The 20,617-nt window shown below is 39.8% G+C and overlaps 1 protein-coding gene across 2 annotated transcripts in view; it reads right to left on the bottom strand.

Annotated features, from left to right (window-relative positions):
* NEBL (nebulette) overlaps window positions 1–13,963 on the bottom strand; it is a 246,373-nt gene extending 232,410 nt beyond the window's left edge. The window contains exons 1-2 of one of the 2 annotated variants that reach the window (XM_074535162.1): window positions 13,477–13,963; window positions 12,427–12,521 (exon numbers count right to left, since the gene is read on the bottom strand). In XM_074535162.1, coding sequence (XP_074391263.1) covers window positions 12,427–12,521; window positions 13,477–13,545 — 164 coding nt within the window. In that variant the 5' untranslated portion in view covers window positions 13,546–13,963. The remainder of the gene's footprint in view (window positions 1–12,426; window positions 12,522–13,476) is intronic. The other variant, XM_074535159.1, reaches the window with a different exon arrangement.
* Window positions 13,964–20,617: the final 6,654 nt, after the last annotated feature.

The following is a 20,617-nucleotide window of genomic DNA, read 5'->3' as shown; positions in this document are numbered from 1 at the left end:
ACTTTGTAAGCATCTTGGGAATGTTTGGATGACTCATTACTACTTTAAGGCAATATTCAACATACTTGTTGTGGACAGCCTTTCTAACACACTGCTTGGTATGCTAAAGTAATGGGGGCAGAACCCAAAATAATAATTCAAGTCTATATAAAAAAGAAACAACACATTTATTAATAAAGCCCAAATAAAATTTTAAAAACACATGCCTAAGAAGAAGAAGACTAAAAATGGAGACTACAACAGCTATAAAGTCTGTGTCTTACAATGTTCCACAAGGCCATCACTACTACAAACTTCTTTTTAACTTTCTTCCCCACCTCAGGAAGCAGCAGTTTCTCACCCAGTTGCATGAATACACACACCATTCTTAATATCAGGTCTGACTGAGAAACTACTTGTTTTTTGAGAAGAATTGGAATCAAACTTCTCCCCAAAAGGAACATTTTCTCTAAAAATGACTATTCTTCACAAGCTATAGGGAAGAATCTCAACTATATTACAACTCCATGCTCTTGAAAACAATGTATTTTATCTGCTTCAACATTCATAGGTTCTTATTTGTAAGCTGTCTTCATAACACTATATGTAAAATACAACTATAATAAAATTAATGTATGAAAATATTGAAATATTGTCTGTATTAATTACATAGTACTTGTTTTGGCAAAATACACATAGGCAAAATAAGCTTAACTGACAAAACTAAATACTTTGTCCCTGAAAGCCTTCTACTACTACAAAACCAACAAAGATAACATATAGATTCTTACAGGAGAAAAAAAATTGTTCAAACTGGTAAATTCCTGCAAAACATCTCCTAGTAAGAAATTGTTCCAGTGGAAAAAAAAATTAACAGGCATAAAATTAATATGCTTAGTAATGCTTAGAAATAATTATTACTCTGAAACAATTATCTACTAAACTGTCAGCTTTAAAGATCTGTTCCTGAATATCCAGTTCCAATTTCTTTGGTATAAGCTGTTATAGTTACTATTAACTGTATATGCTAGTTATCTGTTATCCCAGTTGTGTAGTTATCTGTTCTCCCTACACCTTGGCAGCAGTCTCTCTGAGGACACACATAAAGAGACCCTTAAACATTTACACAGCACACCCAAATTGTGTGCAAGCAATGCAACAAGGGAGGCACACCTGTCCCACACCAGGGGAGTGCTCACGGCACATCAGATGCTGAATTAGTGGCACACCTGAGGCTGGCAGTGGAGGTGAGAAACCTGCTGGAGAGATCTGACACCAATCAGCCAGGTGGCTTTGCCAATGCACAAACAAAAATGGCAGAAGAAAACAGAAGTGGCCTGCTTTTGCTCACCAAACTAATTCTGTCAGAGCCTATGTCCCCTCAGAACAAAAGTGACAGGATGGAGGCTACGAAAAATGGGAAGCTGTCATTTTCCTCAGGGTGAAATAAGTAATTAGAGAAAAGTAATCATTTTTACCCTGTTTCCCTCAACTTCTAAAAGCCCATTACAATCTCCTTCTCATCCACACCCAGGCTAACAAGCTTAAATTTTCCTTTTAATATATTATATATGCAGTATTATTCTGCAAAAGAGACATAATATGTCATTGCCTTTTGGGCAATAAGAGACTGCTGCTGACCCAAATGAGGCTTGAAACAGCAGCAGTAGTATGGTCATGAAAGTTAAGCACTTAATCAGTATAAAAAATTGAATGCTGCTCTTTCAAGTCACAGCTCCACAAAGATAGGAGTCATCCTGAAAGTTCTTTAACACAAGAGTAAGTACACAGCTTGACTAGATTGTATTCAAACCTTAGAATGTCTATCCAAACTTCCTGAAACAAATAGTGCAGAAAATAATTGTTTATAAACAGGGCTACATTTTTCAAGTTTTACAAAAATATCCATAGGTACTGAAGTAGCTTGGTAGCCTATAGAATCAAATGTCTTTGTAGATCTCTTACATTTCAAGACAGATTCCAAAAATAAATCTTTGTTAATGTTAAATTGCTCATAATTAATAAATGCAAAACATCAACAGAACCAATCTAAATTATCACTGCTCAGAATATCCATCTTCATCTCAATGGAAAAAAGAAAAGAGTATTTACAATCTACCCTTGCTGAATTAGACTACCAAAAAAACTAAGCACATACTGTTTTCATTTTCACATGACTATCACTGTACTTTGTAGCTTCCCCTCAAGATTTTCATCTTTCTAGGAGCACTATTTGGTAGCCTAGCTCAGTGTACAGAAATAGTTTTCAGGGGTATAAAACTGAGAAACTATTTTTTTCCCCAATTATCATGATATTTCTCATTAATTCCTAACTTCATAACAATCACTTCACTGCATGCTCCTCAAAGCTGGATGAAGTAATCAGTGCCTGCAGTGGCAATAAACCTAATCACATTTCATATAACAGTATCTCCTCTTCTGAATATCAATTTATTATTAAAATAATGGTAGAATTAAAGGAACCCAGACTGATCAAATATTCTGCAAGAACTGAGACCTGACTGTGTGATGAAGCATGGCATGGAGTAGACTGACCATTAACTCAATCCAAGCTCATCTACTTGGTCTTCCTATTTATCCTTCCAGCTTCTTCCATTCTTGTTAATATGGATTTCCAGCATTTCTGACACAACTATAACAGGAGCAACAAAGCAGTATAAATAGTGAGGTATCTGGAAATGTCTGTTTTATCTCTATTTTTATCTTCAGATCAAAATAATCCAAAAGCTCATGACAGGATTCATGGTGATAGCAGCCCATTCCTAATCAGATACTCAAAAGTGAAAATATCTCAGAAAGTTTGCTACTGCTAAACTTAAAAGTTCAGCCAACATTTTTATAAATTATTTCTCTTTCCCATCTATCCTTGTTTCCTCTGGATGCACCCTCTTCTTTTCCCCTAGTGCAAGCAGACATCACCATTAAATGAGCTAAGTTCTGGGGAAATTACTAGAGGTGTCACATTTCAGACAATATTATTCTTCTAAATATATATTTTGATACGTTGTTATTTCCAGACTTTCTCCATTGCTCCTAACACTTTCATGCTAATGAGACAGTGTTTGAACAATATGCTAATAACTGTTCTAACAAGCTTCATCTCTTTTTTAATCACCTGACAATTTCCTACCAACTACTTCAAAATATACCACTACTTCAGACCTTCCTCTGTTACAGAATAATTGTAACTCCAAGCCCTCTAAGAAGCTTTGCTTTTCAGCACATGTATTTCCAGGCAGGTTCTTTAAAACGTGTATTGGCACCTCCCTTACAGCAGCAACACACCAAGCATGCTGCCAGTTCTAACAGTGCTGATCATCTCCTGATCAAACACTTATTGAGCACTTCTGCTGCTAGAAATCCTCACACTGGTCCTTTTTCTTCTTGCATGACTGAGCAAATCCAGTCAGAAATGTCTCTTCCCTTCTGCATCTGCAGATACACACAACCAATACTATGCAACATAACACTCTACTGTGTTGAATGTGTGCCACTCTACACTGTTCAGCAGAAATAGTCCATGCTTTTTTATTCAGTCAATTTATTTCCTCTTGCCACTTTTCCCCTCTACAGACTTAGCCATTTGCATTTTAATTAAGTCTGAAATCAGCATCTTTTTTTTGCTTTAAATTTTTTTCTGAAGTATTTCTATATACAGTTTTCACATGTCAAAAGGAATTGCATTACAAGTATTTAATTCTTCCAGAGTAAAACTGGAACAGAACAAAACAAAAACAGCTATGATCACTTAGTTTGCCAGGTTTAAAAGAAAACACCTGAGGTATAACTAAATTAAAATGCAGCACAACTTTATTTTTAAATCTGTGAAATTGGCATTACACCAACACACCTGCATGAAAAAACCTACTATTTAAAGAGGAAGAACATGATGGACTACCTCCACACATTTTCTCTCCTAAGAGGGAAAAAAACATAGTGTGAATTTTTGAAACTGTGAAGCATGAAAGGAAATTTGTCCAATATCCATACAGTTCTACATTTTTAGAAATCCTCTTTAAAGAGTAACTATGCACTTCCCAGAAAAGCCTTTGCAATATATGCTTAAATGACAACTGGTCAAATTACAATTAGTTTTTAATTTTTAAGCTGCTGTGGTCGCCTCTCAATTGTGACATTGATGGCACATTTTTGTGCCCTCCTCATACTAAGATGTGATGGGATCAGTTACCACCACACAATTGCTGCACAAGCAAGAACAGAAGTTTTTGGAGAAGGAAAACAGGAGACATGGGGAGGAGAAAATACAAGAGACTCAAAATTCTGCACTACTTATCAGCCAGACTTTTGCCCCTAATACAAATGAAAATTAGAGAAGCAACATGGAGAGAAAGCAAGGGAAAACAGCTTGGCCAACTCTGATGTAACATCTACTCCAACATCAGAAGACAGAGGGAGGCAGGGAGAGAAGAAATTGATTGATCTGCAAATTAAGCAGAATTAATTGCAGGGTTTTTGTTCTCCAAAAAGCTGCAATATGAGATGGCATAACTGAAGGCAGCATGAACTGGCTGGTGTCATTTATAATGAGAGGCCAGTTATTCAATAAATACTTCACCCACCTCCTTTTAGGGCAAACTTTTCCCTTGTGAGTCCTGCCTACTGTCTGCTTTTCAAGGGACTTCACACAGCCAAACATTGCCCTCACTGTAACTTCTACAATCCCTAAATTTAGCAAGTTTCTATAAGCACACCACAATATTCAAAATTATTACAATAAAAGTACTTGACTGCTCACCCAAGATAGTTTATTGTCTGGATAATTACAGTAAGCTTTCACTGACATTGTATGTAAACAGCAACACATGCTGCTTGACACTGAGCTGACTGACATGATGCTGTCTTTCTCAATTGGCAATCACCACCTCTAAAAAATTCAAAATTGTATGAAAGACTGCAACATACTTATTTTTCTTCAAGCTTTATAAAATAGAGAGAGCATTTCAGGACAGCAGGTTTATTTGCTACCAACAGCAACATTAGCAGAGCGGCACAGAACTTCAAATTCAGCCAAGTGAAAACACTTAAGTTCTTTGGCAAATATGATGGGAATGTCTATGGTTTAGAACACTGAAAACTCCAAACAGTTAAACCACAAAATTGTTATCAAACCACACCATCAAGACTTCACAGGCTTGTTACAACTGGTTCCAAAACTCAAGCCATGCAATGAAAAGAAGCAAATTATGTAGAATCACAAAATTTAACCTATGGTTCTTGTTCTGTTGCCTTAGTATTTTAATAAATATAATGGAATTAACTTCATCAACCTTTAGGACTGAGTACAGAAAGCAACAGCAAGAAAACTGAAGATTATCTTAAGCACCCACAGTTGCTAAAAGATTAGCAAGCAAAGAAAAACCCTCTCACCAAAACTGTCTCAATAATCACAATCCCCTGAGAATAAATTTAGTATATTTTATGACTAAAAGTGCTGAGGATATGCATATGTTCTTCCTTGGAGAAATTATCTGCTATCTACAATGACCAATAATTATAGATATTAAAAACACACATGTACTTGAGTCAAGACATCAAAGGCAACAGGTCAGGATTCCACGCAGCAAAGTTCTCTATGCTTAGTGCAGTCTTCAGTAAAATAAATTTAAATAAAATTAAATGTATTATATTCATCTGTGTATTTTCTATTTACTTGTCCTATCAATACTGTAAGTAATACTAAATTGTGATTGTGCTTTGAAGCAACAACAGGGGCCACAACAATATTTTACCTACAGGCAAAATATTAAAACATGAATTCCAAACACAGATCCTATACTCACATTACGAACTAGACATGACAGAACCGGCTCAATGAAATCTGAGAATTCACCTGCTTTGAGAGAAAAGGTAACAATTCATCTCCCTTGGGGTTGTTTTTCTACTCCACTAGGACCAGCAGGGAAGCAGGTTTGGCTGCACTAAGCTCTAGGTCACCATGGTGCTCTCCACAGTTTTCCATGATGAAACCCAAGGGACCTGCTGGAGCTGACAGTCCTCTCCCTGCACGCCCACCATGCAATTAATAGATGCAGATCTTGACCAAACGTGACATCAGGACATGGCCAATTAAACATGTTGAAACAGAACCCAAGAAATGGGTTTGTATCCCACTAATCAGATGCAGTCATAGCAATAAAAAACAGCCCAACCCTTCCCAAGATCTGAGTGTCAGCGATGATTATTCTTTAGTAATTACTTTGCAACTAACCACCATCTGCCTTATGCACATTATTCAGCAACTCTGACAAAGTGTTCTTATGTTCCTTCTTGGAACAGTTTATGCATCAAATATATGCATCAAACACCTTTAAGAGACTTAAATATATTTTGCCTAAGAAGCTCCTTCAACTGCTCTAGCAAATAGACTCAGCTTTACTTTACATTATTGGATACGACCAATAGTAATTTGGACTGAATGCTGAATTACAAAGAACTGAGCAGCAGGAATGTATGTTTCTTCTAACTATAGTTGTCCCTTATATTTAAGCAGAATCTACATAAATATCCATGATTATGCTATCTCACAACTTTACTTTTTCTCCCACAGAACTCAATGCTTGATCTAGCAGCCCATGAATAGGTAGAGAAGATAAAGTAATTCTCTTATTGATCACTGCTCCGTACAGAAGGGAAGGCTGCATCAGACCACAGTGGTACATACTGCTCCCAGTACCCTTGCAGGCCTTCAGGTAGCAATCTGGGTGATGAAATAAAGATTACACTTATTAAATTTGTGATCTGCTTCCAGGCTTTCTGGTGGGAGGGTTGACAGGTTGATAGGAGGGGGCTGTAAGCACATTAGAGAACAAAATTAGAATATAAAATGAACTTGACAAATTGGAGAAGCAGCCTAGGGAAAAAAGAGGAGATTTAGCTCAATGAGAACTAAGTGGAAGATGCTGTGTTTAGCCAAGAACAATTAGCTGCTCAGATAATGGATAATAACAACTGCTGAGGTTGCAATTCTGCATAAAAACATAGCCCACAAGAATCCAAATATAATTTAACAATAGTTCAGGTTTTACAACAGAAAAAATTAAAAGGCAAACACTGTACTGGGATTTAGGAGAAAAATTATGTACAAGTACCCTTATTGTTGTACCAGCTCTGGTAATGTCCCATTGGGCACTGAAATGAGATATATACGCTTTGGAAATAATTGAAGGTAAAGAAACAAGAATTAATATAAAATACAATCCATCAGGATGAGGATAAAGTTAGAGCTGTTTTGTTTAAAGAAAAGATTTCTGAGGAGGGACAAATGTTTTTAAATACTGGATCATACTCATACAATGCTGAACAAGAAGTAATGGACTTTAAAAATATAAGTGTAATTGGTTCTGAGCTGAGACCCTTACCAGCTGTCTTTCTAGCAATTCTGTTTTTCCATTACCCATTTAATAATTCATTTTAATGGGAAAGTCTTCAATTCACAAAGCTAACAAAGTTATGAAGTGCAATCCTTGCTTTCTAGGAAGGTTTGCAAGAGAGTTTATGGGTAGTTCCTTTTCCAGATAAGATGAAGAATTTAAAAAGCCTGTTTATTCTGTGCATTCTCTTTACTGCAATTCTTAGAAGTTGCCCCATCAGATTTCAGGCTTATTCTCTCTGCTTCTTACATAAATTTCTTTCTTCCTGACATATTTAAATTGAGAAATAACCACCTGCTGAAATCAATACTGAAAACTAAGATAATGCTAACTATTTTTAGTAAGAACAATATCATCACACTCCTGGTCATCATCTTGAAATTTTCTCACTGGTAGAGGAAAAAGAAATAAAAAACATTCATGTTTCACAGCTAAAATCAAAGTTCTATACATAAGTTTGCCTTTCAAGACAATGGATTCCACTTAATGACCACATTCATCCACTGAGTAAAAGCAACTGCCTCTATTTTCCAGACTATGTGACTCTCCAGAAAGTTGTGCCATGTTCTTACCATTTCCAAGCTGATATAAAATCACTTTTACATTTTTTTTACCCCTCCCCAAGAGTATCCTAAAATGTAGGGTTTGACTGCACTTGCACATTGAAGCTGTAGTACTTCTAACAACATCACAATACTTCAAATGTACTTGACTATTTCTTACTGGCACCAGTGACAAAGAAATTAAAAATCTAGGAGGAAAAAATAAAAGTGATTATGAGTTTTTCTTCATGTCAACAATCCACACTAAGACTGATGACAGTTGATTTAAATTTTAAGTTATGTAACCATTCCATATAGTGGCTGTCATATGTAAAAACTTGAATGAAACTATCCTATGTGTAGGCAATTAGCAAAATTTTAGATACTAAGTATTTCAGAAGAATTTATTGCAATAGTGAGGTTGTTTTGGCAAGAGGGTATATCAGATTTATGGAACTTGAAGCTACTATGTTTGCAGAAATTAAAAATTACATCTCTGTTGGATGTGTTCACACACACAGGAAAGTCTGTCTGCATCAGCAGGTAAAGCTAATGCAGAGAGAATATTCCAAAAATATGCATTTTAGCTTCTACATTTTGCATAAAAAGCAGTCTTGTGTTTTGGTCTAGTGAATCTGTCAAAAGGAGAATTTATATGAACATCCGTAAGAATAAGTTACCATAAAATCATCCTACATGATTCAATCATTTAACAAGCTTGAGAACACAAATGATAAGTTGCCAAAATGCCATTCCTTTCCTTGCATCATCTTGGTTATCTGCCGCTGGAAAGGGTCAGCTCTGAGTTTTCAAAAGACAGAAATATCAACTTTTCTTCTTGACATTTCCATGTATATTAAACAAGTATTTAATAAAATCTATCTGCAGATATTAAGGTGGAATTAGGGATTGAGATCTGCATCAAAGAATGGCTCATTCACCTGCTTCAGTCAATGCACAGCACCTGGCTGAACTACAAAATTGTCTGAGCCCTTTGTTTCATCAACATTATTTCACAAATCAGGCAGCAATCCACAATCATGGCATATCTAAATCAGACTGCAAATAAAAGGCAAGAGTAAAGTCGTTAAGGCAAACCCCACAGTGTCCATGTGCATCTACAAGCCTCAAGATGTTGTACATGAGGCCTTTCAGATTAAATGTTAACGCAAGTGAAGTGAGAAACACAATACTGTAAGTTATTATACAGCACTGTACCACTCAGAGGTCCCAGCTGAGACAAAAGCAGCATACCATAAGCACTACACAAACAAGCAGAAGTAACTATCTTGACTCAAACAGCTCACAAATCCATAGAGAAGGAAAAGTGAACAAAGTTGTTCAAGCTTTTCTCTACAAGTAAGAGAGCTGAAAGGTTTAAAGGACACAGATAGTGAAAATTCCATGATCCAAAGATGACTCTTTTCAAAGCCATACTGCACACATACACACAAAGTTTTCCCTTTAACCTTGCTGTAAAATCTTAGATTGATCTACAGCTTACAGAAGCTATGTCAGTAGCCCAGTCATTACTTTTGGTATCTCTTTATCACAAGGAAGGTATACAATCATTTAGATGGAAATGTGGCAAAATGTCCAACAAAAAACTTGCCTTGAAAAAAAGCAGAATCCTGTATTCACAAAATTTATGCCCTTTTCTAATGGTCACCAAATTAAAGTACTTTGCAATATATTCCTTCGTGGTTTGCTAGTTCTTGTTATTATGTCTGACCTGACTCTCTCTACCAAAAATATAGTTTGAACAACCACAGATGAGCACTCTGTTATATTAACACAAAACCAATTATGTTTTACAATTGAATATTTTCTGATCTTTACCAGTAAAGTAACAAAATTCATTCATTTCAGTTACTGCATACACAAAAGAATGGACAATTTTAAGACCGAAGGTCAAAACATATTCAATAAACTTATCTGACCTGTGAATTATCAAAGCACATACAGATATTATAGAAGACACACGCTTTCCAACTTGTCCTTATGAAAAACTAACTGTGGTTTCCAAACCTGTTGAACAACTTCATGGCATTCCTCTCCCATTCAGATTAGTGCATACTTGTTCACTTTTATCTACAAATAGCACTCTTATCAATGGATGGCCTCAATAAACAGTTCAGTAGTAATTACTGTTTGTCAAGTGTCAGTAGGTGTTTGTATGAGTAAATTTACATAATTTTCTTTGCAAATTTTATGATCAAGCAGCATTTAACATAAAAATGGGTTTGCTTCTTACTAATAAAAACAGAATAAGACACATCATAATTTGTAATACTGTAATGGTGTCTGCCTTGTAAATTAGTTACCTAGAGAAGCAAAGATTCTCTCAAAATTTAAACCAACTGTATTTTCAAGATACAGTTTTTCAAAAACATCCTAGCTGTCCTCTGAAGAATATTAAGAATATTAAGGTTTGTTGAAACCACAAAGCAGACCTTAGTCTTCCCTTCATGGCTCCACAGAATACTTGAAATTATTTACATTATATGATTAAAGTTTCTCATTAAAAAATGGGGGGGGGGGGCATAAAACCCCACCAAACATTAGTTTACTAAAAGTTAAGACCAAAATGCACATTGTTGACATTACACGTTAGATTTTCTCTCTTTCAATGGAAAAAAAAAATCTCCCATTCTTTAAATAGTTTTACATTGCTGCTTGCTATTTCATACATCAGGTTTGAGAGACATTTCAAAAGTAGAGATTATTTTTTCAAGGCTCACTCTCGCAAAGCTCATTAAAGCAACTGCCAGGAAGAATAGCACCTGAATGGTACATAACAGATCCATCCGTCATCCTTACTCCCCCTCATCCATCAACAGAGGGACACACACAAGCCATAACTGCATATATGAAAAACTCTCCTGCAACAAAAGTTAAATGGGAACAGCTTGGAAACCCCCATGTATCAGCATGGAGGAGATTTTATAAACAAACAGTCTTATTAAGTGCAAGTAAGTATCTGATTAGATGAGAAAGAACCAGCAACCAAAGTATCATCACTGAAATTCAACCACCAAAATGTAGGTAAAAGGCACCCACCTATCAGATTATAATTACTGTAAAGGATGTGAGCCTGTACTTGAGCTCAGACAGTACCACGTGCAGGGTTCCACGCAGGGCCAACACTCAGGGTTAGTCCCAGCTTGCAGCATCCCACCTCTGGAGCAGGACTCCCTTCCTGCACAGCTCTCCCTGCACTGGCAGCATACCCCACTGTGTTAGCAGAGCTCTAATGTCACCCCTTACACTGTGTGCGGCACTGGAGGAAAGCTAGGAAGTTACATATGTAACTCCATATGCTCCCAAAGCAATCCAAGTACAACTGTGCACACTGAAACAGGTGTTTCAAGTTTTGGCAGCGCAGAAGATTTATAGCATAATTTGTATTTTAGACCCTGACTGGATTCAATTTTAGCCTGAAAGAAATGACGGTATGCTGTTAAACTTTTCTGTTATGGCCAGCCATAGGCTGTCTACCTCAACATCAAACAAATATTTTAAGTTAACTGTAGGAGAATATTTCTAAAGAAAAATAAAACATGTCCATAGCTTCAAAACTCTGTCTCTTAAAACATGTTTTAAGTACATAAAGGCGAAAACAACAACAACATACAAGTTATATATAAGATCACATTTGAGTCCAAAATCTTAAGACCTATCCTTCTAAAACAGCATATTATTTATAAACCATTAGGTTTCTAAAGATTAAAGCACACTGAAACGCAGTTAGCAAATTTTAGAAGCATGGTTCAAATAACAATAAGCAACTTTTTTTTCCTCAGTGTATCAAATGCTCTTCTGCAGTATTTGCAAACCAAATATCAAAGCACACTTCAAAATCCACACAACAATAAAATCTAAAAGTTGAATGCAACGCAAGTATACTATAGTATAATCAAACCAAAATTAATCCATTTTCTTAATCAAAATTTAAGAGAATAGCAAAATAGCATGAAGCAGCAGAAGCATGAATTTTGTAAATTCCTAGCCTAGAAATATGAGATATGTGGAAAAACTAACAGTTTTAAAAACAGGCTGTCATGATTTCTAACAGGGTATTGTCTCTGGTAAACTACACAACCGAGAAGCACTTTGTTTTCTTATTACAAAATGCTGATCAGGTCCATAACCCTGAATAGAGAGCTGCATAATGGACAACTGTAATCCAGCACTGCCAACAATGAATGTAGCAGGAGTCAGTACCAGATCCAACACTTTCTGGGAGAAAAAAACCCTGTATCCTCAGATCTGATATGAAAACACTGCCTAAACACATCATAATCAAATAGTTCATCTTCTATCACACCAATGCATGTAGAATACCCTATCTGAAAAGATACTGAACTGCTCTAGACTACACTGCTCTCTCTAGATTAAGTTTTTACAGCACGACAATACCTATTTGACAATATCCACAGCCAGGTTTTCTTTTCATGTGCATTTCTGCAAGACTTGACATTTACAATACTTACGCATTGCAATAAGGTTTCTTTTCATATCCTTTGTAGTTATTCATGTTCAGAGCCATTTTGCAAACTTCACAGTGGAAACATCCTTTATGCCAGTACTGTAAATAAATGTAAAGTAGAATTACTTATGGTACTGATATTTTGAAAGCAGCGGTAGGGTATTGTAAATATATAAACACAATTACTTGTCAATATTTTGGCCATGCACTTTAGGTCTCTTAACTAAATCAAAATAATTACTTTCACATGAAACTAAAGGTACTTCTGAAACACTCTCAGAAATGTAAATTCTATACTAAGGTGAATGCCAAGACCCCCACATGCTGACCTTGCCAGGATAATTTTTAAGATAACTGAAGCAGGACTTTGACGTTTTCCCTGTTTAAAAACAAACAAACAAACCTACGCCGCTTGCTAAGAATGCAATACTACGCGAATGCAATCACTAACTAATGTGACGGCTGGCTTTTAGGTACGCCGCACAGACACTAAATTTAGCACAAAATACGGCATTTTCCTCCTGTGGCTTCCACTGCCTCGCCGTGCCTTTCCGGGGACGGTAATTTGGCGCATCCCTCACAGCCTCACTGTTGTTATTCACGGACCGGCCGCGCTGGGCTGGAGCTGGTGCCACCGGGGCCGCCCCCGCGGGACGGGGCTGTCGCTGCCGCCGCCCGCACCGAGCCATGGCGCCAGGGGCACCCGAACCGCCCCGGCTCGGGGAGGCACCGGCAACTACAGCCGGGAAAGGGCCGCCTACAACTTCACCCCTCGGGGAGCCGGGCACCGTCATTGCCGGGCGGGCACCGCAGGGCGCTGCGGGCCCCGCTGGCCCCGCGGCGGCGGTGACACGGCGGCGGTGACACGGCGGCTGCCCCCGCCGGCGGTGACAGCGCGGGGGCCGGCGCAGCGGCGGCCCTGGAAACGCTGCATTTGCCACCTGCCGGCTCGCCCCGGTGCCCCGCCGGCCCTGCCCTGCCCTGCCCGACCCGCGGGGAGCGGGACGGGCACACCCGGGAGGCGCCGTCCCCGCCCTCCCCCGAGCCCCAGCACCTTGTCCAGGCAGTTGACTTTCTCGGTGGGATAGACCACTTTGCCACAGCGGGCGCACTGGGGGTTCATTTTGCGGCTCCTCTGGGGCGGCGGCTCCGGCGGGCGGCGGCGGCCGAGGTTGCGGCGCGGCGGGCTGCGCTGGACGGGGCTGCAGGAGGCCGATCTATCATCCCCTGCCCTGGCGGGGACGCCGGGGGTCCTCAGCGGCTGCGGGCGGGCGAGGAAGTCATCGGCGGCGGCTGTGGAGGAAGCGGCGCTCCAGCTGACTGCGGCTCGGCAGCATGTGCGAGTGGGCGGGCGGGGAGCCGGCGCTGCTGCCGCCCCCGCCGCTCGCCGCCCGCCCCCGCCACCTCCCCCGTGTGCCTGCGCGCTCGGCTCGCCGCGCCGCGGGCTCCGTGACTCACGCCGAGACCGCGCTGCAGCCGCAAGCCAAGCCAAGCCCACCGGCGCGGCCCGCAGCGAGAGGAGGGCAGAACGGGAGGGCGAGCCCCGCGCCGCAGCCGCCCCGAGAGGAGAGAGATGGCTGTAATGGGGGGGGACCCGCTGCGCCTCTGGGCGCACCTGCCCGGGACTCGCCGGGGCGGGGCCGGCCCCTGCGAGAGGGAGGGAGAGGGAGATGGACATGAGCATGGAGATGGAGATGGAGATGGAGAGAGAGATGGAGAGATGGAGAGCGAGAGACCGGAGCAGCGACGGCGCTGCCGGTGCCGCGGGGAGCTCCCCGAAGTGAGGCCCCAGGCCTGGCCGTGCGCCCGTGGGCACCTGACGGCCGCGGCCTCCCTCCCTCAGCCCCGCAGCCTCCGCGGGTGCGGAACGCCCGAGCGCTGCCCCAGCCCTGCGGCCCGATGGGCTCTCGGGAGCCGCGCTGCAGCCTGGCCGGGCTGGGTCTCGCCGGGTCTCACCAGCGGTCCCGAGGGGCAACCGAATGGCAGCGGAATGGCAAATGACGCTCCTCGGAGCAGGCTTTGGGCAGTCATTGCTGACTGCTCTGCAGCGCTGTGGAGCGGTACAGATAGAACTCATGCGGTTTTTCTTCGCTGAGGACTTTTTCAACTACCTGGAATATAAACCACGCTGTGGAAAGCACTTAAACGAATGCAGCGCAGCCTTTTCTGAGGGTTTTTTTCAGTAGTGCAACACTCTGTGTGGCTCACAGCAAGGACAAATTCTGCACATACTTGGGTGTTATTAAGTAATCAGAATGCAGTCAGCTAAACTGGAATAGTTGGCTATAATTCTGCCTTAGCAACCCAACTTTTATTCACTGGCTGTTTAAAGGCACAGGGAGAAACAGTAATTTCGTTGAAATTAATAATATATGTGATTAAATGAGAAACACCTAATCAGGCCTTAAATATTACATGATGGAAGTTGTAAAGCTGCCTCTGCCTCATCTAGCCTGAAACATCTGGCACCCGATGAAACTCAATGTTGAGATGCTGGCTGTGCTGCAAGCAACAGGAAAGCAGATTTGCAGGTAGCCCTGTAAATGTTTGTTGCCTCCTGTGGCTATCTCCTGCAGTAGCAAATAGACGATGTGCTGACCAGCCCCGTTTCTGTTCCTGCGATCTACATGCTGGTCCTTTTCACAACCAGTGCTAGCATCCTGCAGGTCTCAAAAATCCTGAAGCAGATCTTTTTCTTACTGTTGTTGTTAACCAAATTACCTTTGATATAGAATTTAAGATCTCTCTTCTCACTGTTCCTCATTGACAATAGTATGATAATTTTTCACAGAGGCCAAGTTGGCCTCAGTCTAAGATTTCCCAGACAGAAATAGGTGCACAAACACTCTGCAGTGGCAGTGCATGATTCTCATCCTTTGCTACCTCTGTGCTGTACAGATTACCTTACACTCTCTCTTGGGCAGTCTGACTGACTGTGAACAATGGCTTTTATTCAGGGACTCTGAGAGCTAGGCGTCTGAGTTTGCTGATAAAGGAAACTTGAATACGTGGTTACTCTGTGCTTTCTGTGGGAACTGTTGTTTGGGGATCTAAAATCCCATCTGAGTGGAATTAGGCCCAACACACAAGTAAGCAATCTCCATTCTGCAAAGCCTACACAGTATGGAGGAGCAGCAAGTCTACTGGGGACTGGGATGGAGACTGATTTAAATTAATTTCAAACAGAAAGCAATGAATATGTATATTTACTTATACAGAAATAAAATTTTCTTAGATGACTTAATTCTTTCCTAGCTTAGATTCTACCAACTGTATGTGAAAAGACTCCATAGCCTGTTGGAAATAACTAGAGGCATACAGTTTACAAGAGGCATCAGCACATATGGAATCTTTGAGATAGAGGCTTCATTCCTGGAAGTTCCAGATTATTAACATCCCAGTTAGAACCTTCTCATGCAGACAAAAATCATTTGGATATTACTCTCACTCTCAATGTCACAGTGAAATCCCTCACCTTGCTCTTGAAGGACAAACTTCTATTAATCAAAATATCAACACTAAAATGGAATTGTAACATCAATAAAATACCTGCAGTTGGATCTGAATTGAGTGTTTCAGCGGTATGAAAACATTCCAATATTTCTCATTATTTCAGGATCCTTTTATTAGTTTTGTTCAGAAAGCAGAGAAATTAGTATCTGAATCACGGTCTTCATTTCCACAGTATGCATCTCTTTCCTCATCATCACAACTTTTTTCTGCTGCTACTGTAGTGAAAAATTGGTTCTTTTGCTCCATACAAACCAGTAAGAAAGAAAAATCTGCTTCATCCATGATAGTGAGAAAGCAGGAAATGTTACTCATCAATAGACTTTCCTTTTTCTGGGTAGGTAATGGTGCAATGGTAAAGTCCAGCAAAGCAAAATACAACAACCCTGCTATGTCACTGACTAAGGGTGTAAACCAAAGGCTGTGAAGCACAGAGGGACAAAGACCTTGCACTCTAAAGAGCTGCTGCCACCAGCATGGAGCCCGTGGTAGGTGGTGGACCTCTAGGCAGGTTCAGACATTGATTCCCAGCTGGTATCTGTTGCCAAGTTGTAAGTGGCATCCCAAGATTTCAGGCTATTATACTTCTCTCATCTGGTGCATTTCAGGGCTGTTATCTAGCCTACATAAGTGTGTGTTTAGCTGAGCAGTACAAATTACCAGCACTTGCAAATAGATGCTTTTTCAGCACGCCTACAGTGGCCAAGTGCAAAAGACCTTCTAGGGCAGCTGCGTTACAGAATTAGAAATATTATGACTAGGTAAAATGGTGATTACAAAAGTTTCTATTTCTATGGCATAATGCCCTCATCAATTGCATTTTCTATTTGTTTGTTTGAGAGGAAGGTTTTCAGTGTTCCAATTAGTTTGTTTGGTTGATAAACATACCCATGTGTGCTGCAGAAAAACACCTAAATCATCATAGGGAGAGGTATTTTCACATGTTGATACTGAATTTTACCTGAGACGGGAAGGTTTCAAAAACCTGTTAAACTAGAAAGTTACCCTGTGTTATTGGAGGTGACTTGGCAACATCTTGAAAGAGACAACCCATAGAGGCTTGTAGGTATCTGAGGTTTATCTCTAGTTCTTCTAAGAGCTTTCTTGGAGCTTTCTCAGCTTTCTTTCCCACAAAACAGATTCCTTATAATCCATCTCCCACAGCTGGAGTTTAGATTTATTGGAGCAATCAAGTGAGCTTAAAGCATGAAAACAAAGCCTTCTGTCTTGCAAGTCACCATTCATTTCATAAACCATACATAAAGCTCAGAAAAAGTGTTTACTACTTTGATGATCACATGAAGACATGGTCTTTTCACCCAAATTTCTACAAACTGAGCCTGCTCATGAAGTTATGGTTGTATAAAACCCTCTTGGACAAAATAGGACTTCATGTAAACATAGTGACGTATCTTCTTTCCATGGCAAAGAATGTGACTTTCTTTTCATTGAGAAACGTATTTTTGAATTTACATTTTTGGGGAAAAAATAAAGCTGTTAACATTAACATTTTATGCCTCCCATACAGTGTTATCATTCAGTCATTTTTCTGGAATAAATTTGCCAATATCTATGTAGACCCCGCTGGACTGTTTTAAAAATAGTGTTTGGTGTATTTCACTGATTTTTCACACTCTTGGTCTGTTCTTTAAACAGGTATAAAAAGTGGCATAACTGGCAAATGAAGATAATGCACTAAAAATACTATCTTATTGTTGTAACAGGCTGCTGTAACATTTGGGTACCAGTTCTAGCAGGTAATAGGCATTGTGTCATGTTTAAGTGGAAGGATGATCTCTCAGATCTCCCTGCATGGAGAATTGCAGATGAAGTCTCTAAGCAGTACTGCAGTACTGATAAATAATACCGGGAGAGGTTTTGTGAAATTCTGTGGCTGTCCTAAATTATGTAGGAAGGAAAAAGATTAAACCAAAATGTTGTTTGGCTCAGGAATTGGCAGTCAAAATTTTGTTCCTTTCTGTTGAGCTTAGGTTTAGCCACTTAGAAGAAGAAACTGCCTGGTTACATTTCAAATAGAAACAATGTAACTTTAATGTGACCTTGTTTAGAGCTACCCAGGGTGCTATTAGAGAAACGTGCTTTTAAATTCTCTGCTGTGAAAGGGTAATTTATGCTTTCCCATGCAAGGATTGGTGGAAGCCTGTTTTCAACTTCAGCTATAGAAATGCTTCCTACCAAAACCAAAACAAGCCCAACAATGGTTAGACTTTATTATTTTGTGCAATATGATCCAAAATTCACTCTGCAGTGGAACCTCAATGTGCATTTTCAGAATTACTCAATCCTTAGCTGCTCAGATTAATCTAATAGGGCAATGAAATACTGGCACAAAAGTGGTTTTTCAATCAGCAACAGTGTTTTCTGTTCTCAGGCTCTCCTTTCTTCACTCAAAAATCATGCAAACTGAATACTGCATCCCACAGCAGCTATATGCTTAACAAATATATAAAAACGTGGTGATGACAAGTCAGTGTGATTTATAGGATCATAGAATGTGTGGAAGGGACCCATCAGGATGATCAAATTCAGCTCCTGGCCCTGTGCAGGACACCCCAAGGATCCCACCATGTGCCTGAGAGCATTGGCCAAACACTTCAGCTCAAATAGGTTTGGTGTTGTCACCACTTCCCTGGGAACCGTTTCAGTGCCCAACCACCCTCTGGATGGACTACAGAATTGCCTGGAAAAAGGGGCTCTTATTCCCTTAGTGTCAATGTTACAGTGAAAATTTCTATTACTTTATGTATGGGGGGAAGATTTTGCCTTATGAGTTGGAAGTTTCAGGATTCCTGAATCATAATTTTATTTCATGTTATGAAAAAAATTTAGTATAAATGGGTCAGTTACTAGAATTATGCTGAGCAGAAAGTTGTTACTTAGCTCATTTGGTTTTGTTTGACCTTAGAATAGCTGATTTATGGGCAAAAAGTAAATTGAGGACTTCATTCAGGTGCAAGTCTTGTTACTTTTGGTCATATGTATGTGTTTTTAAAAATATCTGTCATTAATGAAGCATATAGTCCCTGTAATTCAGGTGCACAAAGCAGGTGGAGTTCTGTGGACAGCAATACACAAGGTGTTTTGAGAATTTGGCAGTGCATGGTTGAGTGTCAGCTGCTCTGGCAGGCACACCCAGAGAGGGAGGCACGTGAACACAGACAAATCTGTCATCATACATCCAATACCCTGTGGGTTGTGTCTTCAGTGACTTGGGAATGTAGGAACAGTCAGCCTGACTTAGGGTTCAGTCGTGTATTCTAACATCAGAGACTTCACATTGAACCTGCATGTCCCAGAGTGCTCCTCGCTGCCCAGGCTGGTCCCAGTGCCCCAGGGCAGCCATTCCGTCCACAATTCCACTTACAGACCCAAAACAGTGCTTGCATAGAGAGCAGTCTGAAATCTGGAAGCCTCCAAATCAAATTTCCACATTCAATGACAGAGCTTAAAATATTTATACATTATTAGAATTGTTTTTTTTAATTTTTATAATCTCCTTTTTGTTATAGTCGCTGTATTTTTCAACCCAGTTACAGCTCAGAGGATGTTCTAGACACATAAATTAATATCTCTGGTTTATGTATATTGCATTGAATGTGTTAGGAATTTTTTTATCAGCTCTGTTGTTATGTCCCTTCCCAGTCAGAAAACCATAAAGCTATCGTGTTTGGCAAGAATAAAAACAAATTAAAAAAAAATAAGAATTAGGGGGGATCTATGGTCTACATATTTTGCTTGTTAAATTAACTATTTGTCATTAAGTAATTTATACAGGAATGAAAAGCTATCATCAGAGCTCTTGGAGAAGCTGAAGAAAATTGTCTTCTGTCAGCCCTACATTCTGTGCCAAGAAGTAAAACTAGTTGCTTTATCGCAATTCAAAGAGATTTTCAAAATCTTTATCACTACAGACAACAAATCCGAAACAGGCAAAAGTCTCTATGTCAAGCTAAGGCTAAGGAAGGACAGAATGTTAATTATTCATTCTGTTTTAATAGCTATTACTATTACTAAAACTACTTGGTTTTGCTTATGAAGATTAAACAGAATGAAAATGTTATTATTTGTGGATATTGTTCATTGCTCTGTTTAGCCTGAGAACAAAATAGGAATTTAGAGATAGAGTTAGGGTCCTAAACAATTTTAAAACCAAATGAGAGGGTTCTGGTAGCTTTGAATAAAAGAAAACAATGCCATTATTCATACTCTTGTCCATGCAACCACTTTCCCATTATTTCCAAAAATAGTAGTTGAGTAGCTTCCTGCCTAAATAAACAGTTCACGTAGATGGAACTTGGGCTGTAAAGCTTTTTAAAATAAGATTTCCTTTATTTGAAGCTGAACAACATAGTGAAATACAGGAAGGGTTGGGCTGTGATTGGACTGGATTCTTTAAGTTAATGTTTTAGAAGGTTACGTGACCAGCTCAGAGTAACTAAATATTCTGTGGATGGCCTGCAAGTGTTGCAGGGAACACGCTCCCACCACTGCCAGGAGAAACAGCCTCTTGTAATAAAGATACGTAATCATTAACAAGCCTAACTCTGGCCTTCAGAGGAATCTGAGTTTCCAGCCCTCCCAGAAAGGTTCTTAAATTCTGCCTTCCCAGTGCAGACCCGACAAATCTCACACATCAAGAGGGAGTCTCACACATTTAGCTCCCA

The sequence above is a fragment of the Zonotrichia albicollis genome, chromosome 1 (assembly GCF_047830755.1).
Source record: "Zonotrichia albicollis isolate bZonAlb1 chromosome 1, bZonAlb1.hap1, whole genome shotgun sequence".
In the NCBI taxonomy this organism is placed as follows: Eukaryota; Metazoa; Chordata; class Aves; order Passeriformes; family Passerellidae; genus Zonotrichia; species Zonotrichia albicollis.
The sequence above is the reverse complement of the archived record's forward strand: the minus strand, read 5'-3'. Positions and strand labels throughout refer to the sequence as shown.